The sequence below is a fragment of the Danio rerio genome, chromosome 13 (genome assembly GCF_049306965.1).
Source record: "Danio rerio strain Tuebingen ecotype United States chromosome 13, GRCz12tu, whole genome shotgun sequence".
NCBI classification, from domain to species: Eukaryota; Metazoa; Chordata; class Actinopteri; order Cypriniformes; family Danionidae; genus Danio; species Danio rerio.
Genome location: NC_133188.1, coordinates 4,131,111 through 4,144,637, shown reverse-complemented (window position 1 = coordinate 4,144,637; position 13,527 = coordinate 4,131,111). Strand labels below are relative to the sequence as shown.

Below are 13,527 nucleotides of genomic sequence, written 5' to 3'. Positions count from 1 at the left end.
CATCTCTGGGGAAAACGCTGCGTTGGTTTGTTTAGGTGGTCATGGGAGGAACAGTGTGGCCGAGCTGCGGCGTGTCTGCATGAACAGGCCAGTAATGAGCCTATTCAATACATGATTGCACTCTGGAGGCTGCAAATTGACCTGGCTGTTGTGCGTGTGCTGCTTGTGCCAGTGTGTCTGAGCTTGTAGGCTTATAGATTAAGGATCACAGCTTAAAACGTTTATTCAAAGTGGTCATGAGTAATCCATTATTCACCGATCTTACATAAAAGAGACTCTGTAAAAACAAAATGCTGACAACTGAAACATACGGCAAAGCAGCTTCAGGCATTGCATGAGTAGGTGCAAAAAATGTATCATCTTAACAATTTAAGTCAGCCTGTGCTTTCAGCAAATATTCAGGTTATTTTAAGTTCAAGATGTTTAGTTAAGCTGAGCAAGTGTCATTAACAGGGGGTGGTTATTTTATAGCATTAAACGGCTCTCTGAGATACTTGATACTGATTGGTCACTCATGATAATCACGGATAACAATCACTGAAACTAATAACACAGGTTCATCTAGAACTTTCAATTTTGCCTCTTAGTATATATATTGACATCCATATACTCTCATTGGCCACTTTATTAGGTACACCTTACTAATACCGTGTTGGATCCTTCGTGGCATAGATTCAACAAGGTACTGGAAATATTCCTCAGATATTCTGCTCCACATTGACATGATAGCATCATACAGTTGCTGCAGATTTGTCGGCTGCACATCCATCATGCAGATCTCCCGTTCCACCACATCTCTAAGGTGCTCTATTGGATTGAGCTCTGGTGACTGTGGAGGCCATTTAAGTACAGTGAACTCATTGTCATGTTCAAGTAACCAGTCTGAGATGATTCACGCTTTATAACATGGTGCGTTATCCTGCTGGATGCAGCAATCAGATAATGGGTACAATGTGGTCATAAAGAAAGAAAGAAATGGAGACTCATCAGACCAGGCAACATTTCTCCAATCCTCTATTGTCCAGTTTTGGTGAGTCTGTGTGAATTGTAGCCTCAGTTTTCTGTTTTTAGCTGACAGGAGTGGCACCCGGTGTGGTCTTCTGCTGCTGTATTCCATCTGCCTCAAGGTTGGACGTGTCGTGTGTTCTGGGATGCTCTTCTGCAGACCTCGGTTGTAACGAGTGCTTATTTGAGTTACATCAGCTGGAACCAGTCTGGCCATTCTTCTCTAACCTCTGGCATTAACAAGGCATTTGCGCCCACAAAATGGCCGCTCACTAGATATTTTCTCTTTTTCAGACCATTCTCTGTAAACCCTAGATATGGTTGTGCGTGAAAATCCCAGTTGATCAGCAGTTTCTGAAATACTCGGACCAGCCCATTCAAAATCCCCTTTCTTCTCCATTCTGATGCTCGGTTTGAACTGCAGCAGATCGTCTTAGCCATGTCTATCTACATGCCTAAATGCATTGAGTTGCTGCCATGTAATTGGCTGATTAGAAATTTGCATTAACCAGCAGTTGGACAGATGTACCTAATAAAGTGGCCGGTGAGTGTACATTCATAATCATATTTATACGCTTAATCTTGTGAATGAGTTATGCTCCATTCAGCCATCTTTATTTCTGTCAGCTTTGCCTTTAATTAAAAATCAATAAATGGCTCAGAACAATGTTTTGGTGTCTAATTGTTTACATTTTGGGGCGAGCAGCCATGATTTTACATTGCTTTATCTCTTTGAGGAACTTTATTATAAAGTGTTTCCACATTATATTAAATTGACCAATATATTGACCGGTATCAAAATCGGCCAAATGTTTTTTTGCTGAATTTGGAATCGGCGAAAAAAAATAACTTATCTGTGCATCTCTAATTTAAATGAACACATGAACATGCATTCACCATACAGTTCTGTAAATAAATAAAACACTCACTTGGTCTTTTGGCAGGGCCCAGCTTTGAGTTCACAGTCCCGGCCGTGGAAGCCTTCAGGACACAAGCAGCTATAATCTCCAGAGTCACTCAGTTCACAAGTGGCCCCGTTATGACACGGCTGCTGTCTGGAGCACACGTAAACATCTGCGGAAAGAGTCACGGTCTTTTAACATGAAGTCAAAATCCACAATGTTTATTTTGCTTAATCTTTAGGTGAGCAATTAATCCTTGCATGTTAATCCACTTTGATTTGGTAATCTTCAGTCAAATCTGAACATTTGCTTCCACGTTTGGAGCGGCAGTCCTTCTCTGACGTCACTTTGACAGGCTTAGGCTCAATATTCTTAAACCCACCCTCTTACTGTTAGTTTGCTATCAGGCAATGATGCGCAAAAGAAAGCCCCGCCCCCTACTTAATATTCCGTTTCAAGTACATCAACATTCATTCATTTCCTTCAGCCTTGTCCCTTTTTTTTTATTAGGTATCACCACAACGGAATGAACCGCCAACTATTCCAGCCTACGTTTTACGCAGCAAATGCCCTTCCAGCCACAACCCAGTGCATTAGTCATGATCTCTCCCTCATCAGCACAGACAGCCCTGAGTGAAAAGCAGCCGTCTGACATTAGGATTTCACTGATAGTCCTGTTTTGAATCTGCATTTGTAGCTCCGCCCTCATTTAAAAAGATCTCATTTGCATTTAAAGCGACAGTCACCAAAACAGAACAGTTTAGATCACAGGAGTCAAACTCAATTCCTGGAGGGCCGCAGCTCTGCACAGTTTAGTTCCAACCCTAATTAAACACACCTGATCAAACTAATTGTATCTTTCATTCTGGTTTGAACCCTACAGGTAAGTGTGTTGAGCAAGGTTGGAACTAAACTGTGCAGGGCTGCGGCCCTCCAGGAATTGAGTTTAACACCCCTGGTTTAGATCAAATCCTAAATTGGCACTTATAAACATTATTTGTGTGGTATTTTGAGCTGAAACTCCACATACACACTCTAGGGACATCAGAGACTTGTTTTTATTTCTTATAAAAGAGTCCCCTTTAAAGCTTTTAGCCACTTATAGTCCTAAAACAATACTACTACTACTAATATGACTGCACTTTAAAAGACCCCTCATATCGGCCTCATTCAGGACGGTGATGAGTCTGCTTATAGACAGGAGGTAAAGGAGTTAGCTGTCTGGTGCCATCACAACAACCTGGAGCTCAACATGCTCAAAACAGTGGAGATGATAGTGGACTTCAGGAGAACCCCCCCTGCTCTCCCCCCACTGAGCATCATGGACAGCATTGTGGCAGCAGTGGAGTCATTCAGGTTCCTGGGCACCACCATCTCTCAGGACCTGAAGTGGGACACTCACATTGACTCCATAGTCCAAAAAAGCTCAACATATTGAATGATAACTCTCAATTTCCCTTAAATGCAAAGGTCCGTAAATTTTGGTTAGCTGCTTCAACTGCTACAAAGAAAATGTTGGTACAAATGTGGAAACCTCCTCGTGATCTCTCAGTTAAGCACTGGTTACATTCATTATTGGAAATACTGTATCTGAAACTGTCATCAGCACGGATCAACCATGCCAAAGTGGACATTCATACGGCATGGAAAATCTACATATGCAACGTCAAAGAAATCTTGGACACTTAACCCTCATCTGATACTACGGCTGACAACTTAATGGAAATGATCTAACAGCTTGGTCTAAACTATAGTTATTCTGTGTTTCCTGATGTGCGTATAATGGGGTGGGGGGATGGGGAATATATATGGGGTTATATCTGTTAAAAGTATTTTGTTATCTGATTGTAAAAACTGTATATTCTCACTTTCAGAAATAAAAAACTGAATTACAAAAAAAAAAAGCTCAACAGAGGCTAGACTTTCTTCATCAGCTGAGGAAGTTCAACCTCCCAATGGAGCTGCTCCTCCATCATTGAATCAGTCATCTGCACATCAATAACTGTCTGGTTTTGCTCAGCTACCAAATCCGACCTCCGAAGATTACGTCGAATAGTTTGAACTGCTGAGCGAATCACTGGTACAACCCCCCCCCCCCACACTATGCAAGAACTATACTTATTCAGAGCGAGCAGAAGGGCTGGAAAAATCACTTCGGACCCCTCACACCCAGCACACTGCCTCTTTGAACTGTTACCTTCTGATTGACGCTAGAGAGCACAGCGCACCAGAACAGCCCGACACAGTAACAGTTTCTTCCCTCAGGCAATCCATCTCATAAACACTTGATAATAATAATTGTGGAACAAACATCTCTACTTGCTTTACACTTTTATTTAACAACAGCTGCACATTCACCATTGTATATAAGAATATAACTCTATATACACTTGTCTATATGTATATTTGCATTCACTACTTACTGCTTTTTTATATATTTACTATCTGTTTATTGTACTGTCTCTGTAATTCTGTTGCACTGTAGAAGCTCTGTCACGAAAACAAATTCCTCTTATGTGTGAACATACCTGGCAATAAAGCTCTTTCTGATTCTGATAATAATAATCACCTTTGTCGCAGAATCTTCCTGCCCACCCGTCCATGCAGGAGCACTGCCAGGGCTGATGACAGGTGCCGTGGACACATCCGGGCATCCGAACACAGTCGTCACACATCGGCCCGCCCCATCCCGGATCACACCTGCCGGCAACAGGTAACCACACATACCATGAGCATTGTGCTGTTAATCTGTTTACAGTCTTATCTGGAGTAAGAGATGTAGTGGTGTGCTGGAACAGGCTTGTACAGGTCAGATATACTTTAACAACATGACACATCCCACAATATTTCACACTCATGGACCCACTCACCTGCAGTCGCCATTTTCGGCACATTTTCCGTGGCCAATTTCACACGTGCAGTTACTGGCTGATGGAGTCGGAGACGTTTCTTCTGAGGAAAATAAAACTGTGAAGATAAACATGCATTTAGTATAATGTTTATATTCATTCATTCGTTTTCCTTCGGCTTAGTCTCTATTGTAGAGGTCGCCACAGTGGAATGAACTGCCAACTACTCCAGCATATGTTTTACACAGCGAATGCTCTTCCAACTGCAACCCAGTACTGGGAAACACCCATACAAGCTCATTCACACACATACTCATTCACTACGGCCAAATTAGTTAGCATGTGTTTGGACTGTGGGGGAAACCAGAGCACCTATAGGAAACCCACACCAACACAGGGAGAACATGCAAACTCCACGGAAAATGCCAACTGAACTAGCCAAGACTCAAACCCGCGACCTTTTTGATGTGGGGCGGTAAATGCACAATGATTTTTGTGAAAGTTCACTTCCGAGCAGGGTAACATTCAGTTTGTCCAGTTAGCTCGTGGTGTACATCGGCGGAGTTGAGACGCAGAGAGGAGGTGACCACGATGACGATGACGATGACGACCGGGTTCGAGTCCGGGGAGGAACGGTTCCAGAAAGCAGGTAAGACAAAAACAGAATCCAAAAAATAAAGTGAACGAGTTAAAAACAGGGTGAGAATGTGGTGAAATCCGAAAACGTGGTAAAAATCAGACGAGGGCTTTTGTTTTTCTGGACGTTTTTTTGTAAATCGTTGCTTGGGTTTAGGGAAGCAAGAGGCGGGGCGGGTCAATCGGTAAAACTGGTTGGGTTTAGGGAAGGAGGGGGAGGGTGGGTCGGCCGGTTGCCTAGTCAATTATTCAGTCAGTCAGACAGACAGTCACTCGACAGTGGCCTCCGGTGGGTTTACTCGAGAACAGCGCAGGTGCGAACTTCGCTCGCGAGAGACGTTCGAGATGCAAAAAAGCGTACACAGCAGCCTATTGCAACAACAAAATTGCACAAATACATTACTCCAGGGACGTATTTCGTGGACTCCAGAAACGTCCAGGAGACTACCTTTTCAGAATGAGTCTGGGTTGGTTATTTTCATCTTGAAGAATCCCCCATCCACTTTGACTACTTTCCCTCTTTCCTAGCATAATCTAGGGGAACTCTTGAGACCTACTTGAGCTCAGACTCGCCTCTCTCTTGGCTAAACTGGAGGGAGCCCTGGGCTCGAAAATCCCCAGAGGTCAGCAGATGCATTATTGATGCCAGAGGTGAGAGGAGAATGGCCAGACTGGTTCCAGCTGATAGAAAGGCAACAGTAACTTAAATAAGCACTCGTTACAACCGAGGTCTGCAGAAGAGCATCTCTGAACACACAACACGTCCAACCTTGAGGCAGATGGGCTACAGCAGCAGAAGAACACATCGGGTGCCGCTCCTGTCAGCTAAAAACAGAAAACTGAGGCTACAGTTCACACAGGCTCACCAAAACTCAACAATAGAAGATTGGAGAAATGTTGCCTGGTCTGATGAATCTCGAAATCGTGTGAAAAGGACTTTGTAAATATTATTTAATTAGATAATTTGCCTCTGTAACATTTTTTTTATTATTTAATTTTATTGTTTTAAAAAAATTTTTTTTTATTATTATTTCCTTGTTTATTATTTTACTTGATGTCATCCATTGTTATGGTTAATATGATAGTATTGTTAAAACCAGCCTGATCTCATGAGGAAACGTAAGTATTTCACGTCAGTTTAGTGGCTAATTCGTATGAATTCATACAAGTTCAGTCGTACGTAAATGTACGATTTTAAAAAGGAGGCGTGGCACCCAACCCCACCCCTTACCCCAACCGTCATTGGAGGATGAGCAAATCGTACTAAATTGTATGAATTAGATTGTATGGATTTATACGAATTAGCCACTAAATCAAAAAGTTACGAATTGCTGTGAGATTGTGTTGGTTAAAACACACACCAAAAAATGTCCGCTGAAGTTTAGTGTTTTCCTACTCGAGCGATTTATGCGAAATGTGCATCAACCGCGCAAAACGCTCAACCCCACAAAACGCTCAACTCGCGCCGCTACATTCGCGTGAATCACTTCATTTGCGCCACAGGATGTCTATACGTGCCTTTGCATTGACTTCACATGTAAGTCACTCTTGCTTGACGCTTCATCCGCGTCTGATATGAACGTAGCATTATAGAGGTCAGAGGAGTGAGGTTCACCTGCACAGCACTTCACTAGCTGGCCTCCGTTACACCAGTCACCAGATCTCAATCCAATAGAGCACCTTGGGATGTGGTGGAACGGGAGATTCACATCATAAATGTCCAGCCGACAAATCTGCAGCAACTGCGTGATGCTATCATTTCAATATCTCTGAGGAATATTTCCTGTAGCTTGTTGAATCTATGGCACAAAGGATCAAGGCAGTTCTGAAGGCAAAAGGGGGTCCAACCTGGTACTAGTAAGGTGTACCTATTAAAGTGGCCACACGCTCTTTTACATAAAACTTTTTTGATGTTGCACGGGACAGAAAAAGAAACACGTGACCCATGATTAAACTAAAAACAGGCCTTCTATACTGAAGGCATGTGTTGTATAATGTCAACTTAATCATTTGCATGATCATTCGGCTTCATGTTGGGTTAATAACACACACGCTCTTTTATATCAAACTTTTTATGATGGCACAGGAAATGATTCACCATCATCACCGTCCCGACCGAGTGATTTAGCATTCTTGGCTGTGCTAATCGAGTATTGGGTTTTGGATGTTAGTACAGGGTGTGTGTGTGCTGGTGGAGGGCCAGCCGGCGCGTGTGTCTGCGGTGATGGGCACGAGGGGAGCGTGTGCGGTGGGAGGAGAGGAATGTGCTCATGTCTCCGCCCGTATGAGCTTTGCCCAAACATCACAAGAATTCGCCATCGCCCAGAGCCCAACCTTTAAACCAGCACTTACATCACAGCAGCGCTCAACACAGGGACACACTGCCTTCTCCACCAAATTATTATTCCCTACAGCCAGGAAGCTCCAAAACTATTTCAATCTGCCAACCACGTGCACCCTTTTAAGTAGGTTCCCGTATCTGACATGCTTGGATAATCGTGCCACTATCTGGGATGTGCGAGACAATGCATGCAAGCTCGTATTTATTCGCCGGCGCTGGAATGGGAAGCATTTTCCGTGTAATCCGGCCAAGAGTAAGACCTGTATTCCTGGAAACGCAATGCAGGGACAGCTGAAAAGCAGAACGTGATAACAGAGACCGGTCCCAAACAACAATACGAGTCGTAATCTCTTAAACGCTGAGACAGCTGAAGGATTAGTTTCACATTGAAAGCCAAACAAATCTGTTCTCGTAATTACTCGTGTTTTGAAGCTAAATTTGGACTGAAAGCAGGGGTTTAGTTGATTTATTGTTATTATTAATGTCAAAGCAGTGACTTAGGCCCAATCCCAATTCCATTTGTGACCCCTAGTCCTTCCCCTTGGCCCTTGAAACAGAGTGTGAAGCGGAAGGACTTCAAATTTACCCACAAGAAATGGGACAGCACTACAGCCCCCACACACACGTCATCAGAAACTCTTACTTCACATAAAATTGACAACAGTAGTTGTTTCACTTGCGTTATTTGTTTGGTATTTATCTTCAGGAAAGCTCTGAAGGCAGCGATGTCATGTTATAATGATATAATAAGTGAAATAAGTGTTGAACATGTCATGCTTTTTCATAGGAATAACGTTTCTTAAGGAGCTGTGGACATCGAGTTGAACCAGATTTTGGTAAAAACAATGAAATGACACGAGGAGAAAGTCCTAAACTACTGAAATGTATTTAATACTTTGTAAAAAGGGATCTTTTGGTGCTGGCAGCTTAAAGACGCCTCTCGTGTAGAGAATGAAGTCACATGCATTGCTCAGACTTCAACATAGTGTAAAAATCTTGATGCTTCTGTGGGTCTCGTCCATCACATCTTTGTATTTTTAACAGGCATATGATTTATACACTGCCTGACAAAAGTCTTGTCTTCGATCTCAGTTGTAAGAGCAGCACATAATAACTTGACTTCTAGTTAATCATTTGGAGAAGTGGCAGAAGGTCGATTATTCTGATGGATCATCTGTTGAACTGCATCCCAAACTGCAGAAGACCTACTGGAACGCTCATGGGGACAATATTCTCACAGTAATCAGTCAAGTTTGTTGAAGGAAAAATCATGGTTTGGGTTTACATTCAGTATTGGGGTGTGCGAGAGATCTGCAGAGGTAGATCAGCTTGAGGTATCAAGACATTTGTGCTGCCCATTACATTACCAACCACAGGAAAGGGCAAATTCCTATGCAGGATAGCGCTCCTTCTCAAACTTCAGCCTCCATGTCAAAGTTCCTAAAAGCAAAGAAGGTGCTCCATGATTGGCCAGCCCAGTCACCAGATATTAATATTATTGAGCATTTCTGGGGTAAGATGAAGAAGAAGACATTGAAGATGAATCTGAAAAATCTTAAAGAGTCCTGCAAGAACGCTTTCTTTGCCATTCCAGATGACGTTATTAATAAGTGATTGGGGTCAGTGCAGAGATGTATGGATGCAGTCCTCCAAGCTCATGATGGAGTCAGACACAATATTCATTCTGTTTCCACTGCAGCATGACTTTATATTCTATACTGGACATTATTTCTGTTGAGTAACAAGACTTTTGTCTAAGCAAAGTCAAATCTTACTGTCTTAATGAAATAATTCAAAATCAAGTCATGATCATATTTTATTTTGGTAAAATAAGCGTAATCTAGAGGCCTTTGCCTTACCCATAAGCCACTTCTGATACCAAATGATCAACCAGAAGTCCAGTAATTATTTGTTGTTCCTAAAACTTGGATAGGCAGGTAGTTTGTGAAAAAAAATAAGAGAAAGTCACACCTGTGGAAGAGTGACAGATAAGGGGTTGGAAAACACATAAGTACAATGTAAAAACTAGTTGACTTCACTGCAGGCACAGGACATCAACATGACGTCATATTGACGTTGTACCCCAACGTCATGGGCATGTTGGATTTTATTTGGAAATGAAAATCAGGTTGACGTCAGAACGCAACGTCAGGCCAACATCAATGTCCAACCAAAAAATCAACCAGATATCAACGTCTAATCATGTTACACCTTGACGCTGTGTGGACATTATCATTATGACACTATCAAATGTTGGATTTTGGTCACTTTCCAACCTAAAATCAACTAAATATCAATGTAATTTGACGTTGTTATTGGACGTCAAAATATTGTTGTCCTTAGACGCTGGCTAGACATTGAATTTTGGTTACCTGACATCATGACCTAAATCTAACCTAATATCAACGTCTTATGAGGTTGCGTGCCTGCCGGGTTTATACAGAAACAAAAAGTAAACTTGTTACCTTAAAATTAAAAGTTAAATACACTACACTGTAAAGAGCAATAACTAAAAAAAGGTTGATTTTACCAAAAAATGTAAGAACTTAGAGCTGTTAAGTTCAAATAACTTAATTTTTATAATTATGCATGTGGTTTATTTACTTAATCATTGCAATGAGTTTACTCACTTTTTCAACTAATCACTTTTTTCAAGTGTATGCGCATTAGTTATTAAAAAAATAAGTTAACAGTTCCACTTTTCAGTGAGGCAGTAGGTATACTAGTAAAGTAAAGTTAAGTTTGCTGTGAAGGCTATTTTATTCACTTAAACATCACGTGAAATAATCATTTTCTTCATACAGATGATGCCAAGGCATTTTGGCTGAGTCTGCTATGTTGGTGACCATAACGTTAGTCCTGCAATTGGTAAAACTTTCCATATACTGCATATAAACTGTACATTTCCTTATAAGAATAACTTTACCTGTATTATTCATGTGCCTATTGCCAACTGTTAGACAAAATCTACACCCCTGAAAAACTCGTAAACACTAGAGAGTGAGTGTGTGTGTGTGTGTGTGTGTGTGCGGGCAAACAGAAGTCTGATGATCTCAGAGTGCTGACAGACAGATTTGCTGTAAATAACCTCCTGCACTCACTGGAGAAAAGCCTCCAGCTCTAAATCTTTACCGCGTTTGATGTTTGCAATCTCAATGGTTTCTCAATGACATGACATTTCAAAGAAATCAGAAATTTGTTTTCCATTTAGTTCACTTTGATTTTGTTTTTGTATAATTTAAAATTCTTTAAAAAAAACAGACCATAACAGGAAAATTGTGCAATATTGCCACAACTAAATGAAGCCATGGTAAATATTATTTAATATAAGGGCCATTCTTCAACTATGGGCACTTTTAGCCTTGTGAAGTTGAGTAAAAAAAAAAACTTGTTCAAAATTAACATAACAGCCTTATAAGTTTAATTCAATTCAGCTTTATTTGTATGGCGCTTTCACAATGTAGATTGTGTCAAAGCAGCTTCACATAAATGGTCATAGTGAATTGGAACAGAGTAGTTTAAACAATCTGTCTAGTTTTAAGATCTGTTAGAGGACAAACTTAGACAAGAAGATAAATATTTTTTCTTCATCTCAATGTACAGCTTATTTCAAAAGGAAATAAATGATGGCAGTTAAACATTGTCTAAGATCATTTTTGTATTTGGTTTAAAGCTAACTTTATCAAACCTCTTCAGCTGCTCCAGAACGCAGCAGCGCGAGTGGTCTTTAATGAACCTAAAAGAGCACATCTCACTCTGCTGCTCATCCGTTTGCACTGGCTGCCAGTTGCTGCTCGCCTCAAATTCAAAGCTCTGATGTTTGCTTACAAAGCAACTTCTGGCTTTGCTCCTTCTTATCTGCTCTCACTTCTGCAGATTTATGTGTCCACCAGAAACTTGCGTTCTGTGAATCACTTTCCCGAACTCTCGCATTCAATCTGCCCAGTTGGTGGAATGAACTCCCTAACTGCATCAGAACGGCAGAGTCACTCACTGTCTTCTCAACTATTTAGTCTATACTTCACTTCCTAATCTGCAATTGCCTCTCTGGCTCCACCGCTAACTGTACTACAAAAAGAAAAAAAAATACTAATGTTTTTGCTTCTTACACTTTACATACCTGAAACTTGCCTACAGCACTTACTCATTGTTGCTCTTATAGTTGTGTAAATTGCTTCCTTGTCCTCGTTTGTAAGTCGCTTTGGATAAAAGCATCTGCTAAACGACAATGTAAATGATTCCAGTTGATCTCAATGGCTGTATTTTCTGCTTTAGTAGTGTTGTTAGTAATGCGACAGGTGTTGTAATTCTCTCCATCCTCTGGTCTCTGTGGTTCACCTCAAACAGACCCGCAGCGAGTGGTTCACTGCATGAGAAAACCAGAGTGAGCTAAATTTATTCCTTCCACGAAATCCTATATTGCCTCTCCAGAACCCCTGTGGCCAAGCTCAGCGCCTTGGTGCCATTAAAACATTCAGGTATGGGTTTCCCCCTCAGTTTTAACCCCGGACTGGCCATGTGTGTGTGTCTCTGGGGAGCAGGTGGAGTCTGAAGGAGCTGAGGGAGAGGTAACTAGATCCATGTGAACCACAAGGATCACTCAGCCTCAGGATCCACTCAGCCGTTTGCACTGCTAGAAAAACATTTAGCCAGGACAGACAAGCGAGGACGGATTACAATCCAGTCAGCTGCAATATTATGAAATTATACATCTACTTAGATTTTTTGAAACAAACATTAAAACAAATTGCATACTGTATTTTATTTGTATTCATTCATTTTCTTTTTGCCTTAGTCCCTTTATAAATGTGAGGTCGCCACAGCGGAATGAACCGCCAACTTCCAGCTGCAGCCCATCACTGGGAAACATCCATACACACTCATTCACACACATACAAAACGGTCGAGTTAAGCCTACCCAATTCACCTATAGTGCATGTTTTTGGACTTGTGGGGGAAACCGGAGCACCTGGAGGAAACCCACGCAAACATAGGGACAACATGCAAACTGTGTATTATTTGTATGAGACAAAATTATTAATTAATTCTTTTTCAAGTATTTCCCAAGTGAAGAGAGCATAAAAAAACATTATAGTTTTAATCTTTGAGTGCTGTTGGGGATGTTTTCATCCACTCTGAGTCTTAATTTGGCCACAGCTTTCTCTGTGTTTCAGCTAATGGAATGATTTTTGGTGACAAATCTTATTGCGACTGTATTTTGGGAAAATGCTTTAAAATTTTCAGAAATTCAGCAATAGACTTAGGGCACAATTATTACACTTTCATTATGTTGGTGGCTGTTTTTGCCCTATTGACTTTCACTATATTGACATTTTTTGATTGCAAAAGGGTAGTCAATTTCAACAATGGTTAACAACTCGTTACTAAAAACTGATTTCTTTTATCTACAGTTCAAAATATTTTACTAGATATTTTACAGTATACTATTATTCAGCTTAAAGTGGGTTAATTAGGTAAGGTATGGTAATTAAGCAAGTCGTTGGACAACAGTTTGCTCTGTAGCCAATCGAATAATCTCTTACATAAGGTGGGATAAAAATATTGACCACAGTAGCTGTAACATTCATTTACTTTTTTTTATTCCGTAAATAAAAAACTTATCAGTAAATGAGCCACTTTCCCTGTTCATTTCTGCTTTTGAATTTATTATGGGACACAGATTTTTCTTCTAACAAATTTTAACCTTGAACAGTTTGAGTAAGTGAACATGTTTAATAGGCTAAAGTGATATATTGTCTTGGTTGGTGTTGTATATTACGCTACAGGAAAACCA

The 13,527-nt window shown here is 40.9% G+C and overlaps 1 protein-coding gene across 7 annotated transcripts in view; it reads right to left on the bottom strand.

Moving 5' to 3' along the window:
• The window catches only part of dlk2 (delta-like 2 homolog (Drosophila)), a 46,433-nt gene that overhangs the window by 4,586 nt on the left and 28,320 nt on the right, over positions 1–13,527 (bottom strand). For 3 of the 7 annotated variants that reach the window (XM_009307072.5, XM_001921677.7, XM_068212994.2), the window contains exons 3-5: positions 4,778–4,874; positions 4,477–4,607; positions 1,935–2,079 (exon numbers count right to left, since the gene is read on the bottom strand). In XM_009307072.5, the coding sequence (XP_009305347.1) occupies positions 1,935–2,079; positions 4,477–4,607; positions 4,778–4,874 (373 nt within the window). The remainder of the gene's footprint in view (positions 1–1,934; positions 2,080–4,476; positions 4,608–4,777; positions 4,875–13,527) is intronic. The other 4 variants (XM_021480711.3, XM_009307075.5, XM_073920530.1 and 1 more) reach the window with 2 other exon arrangements.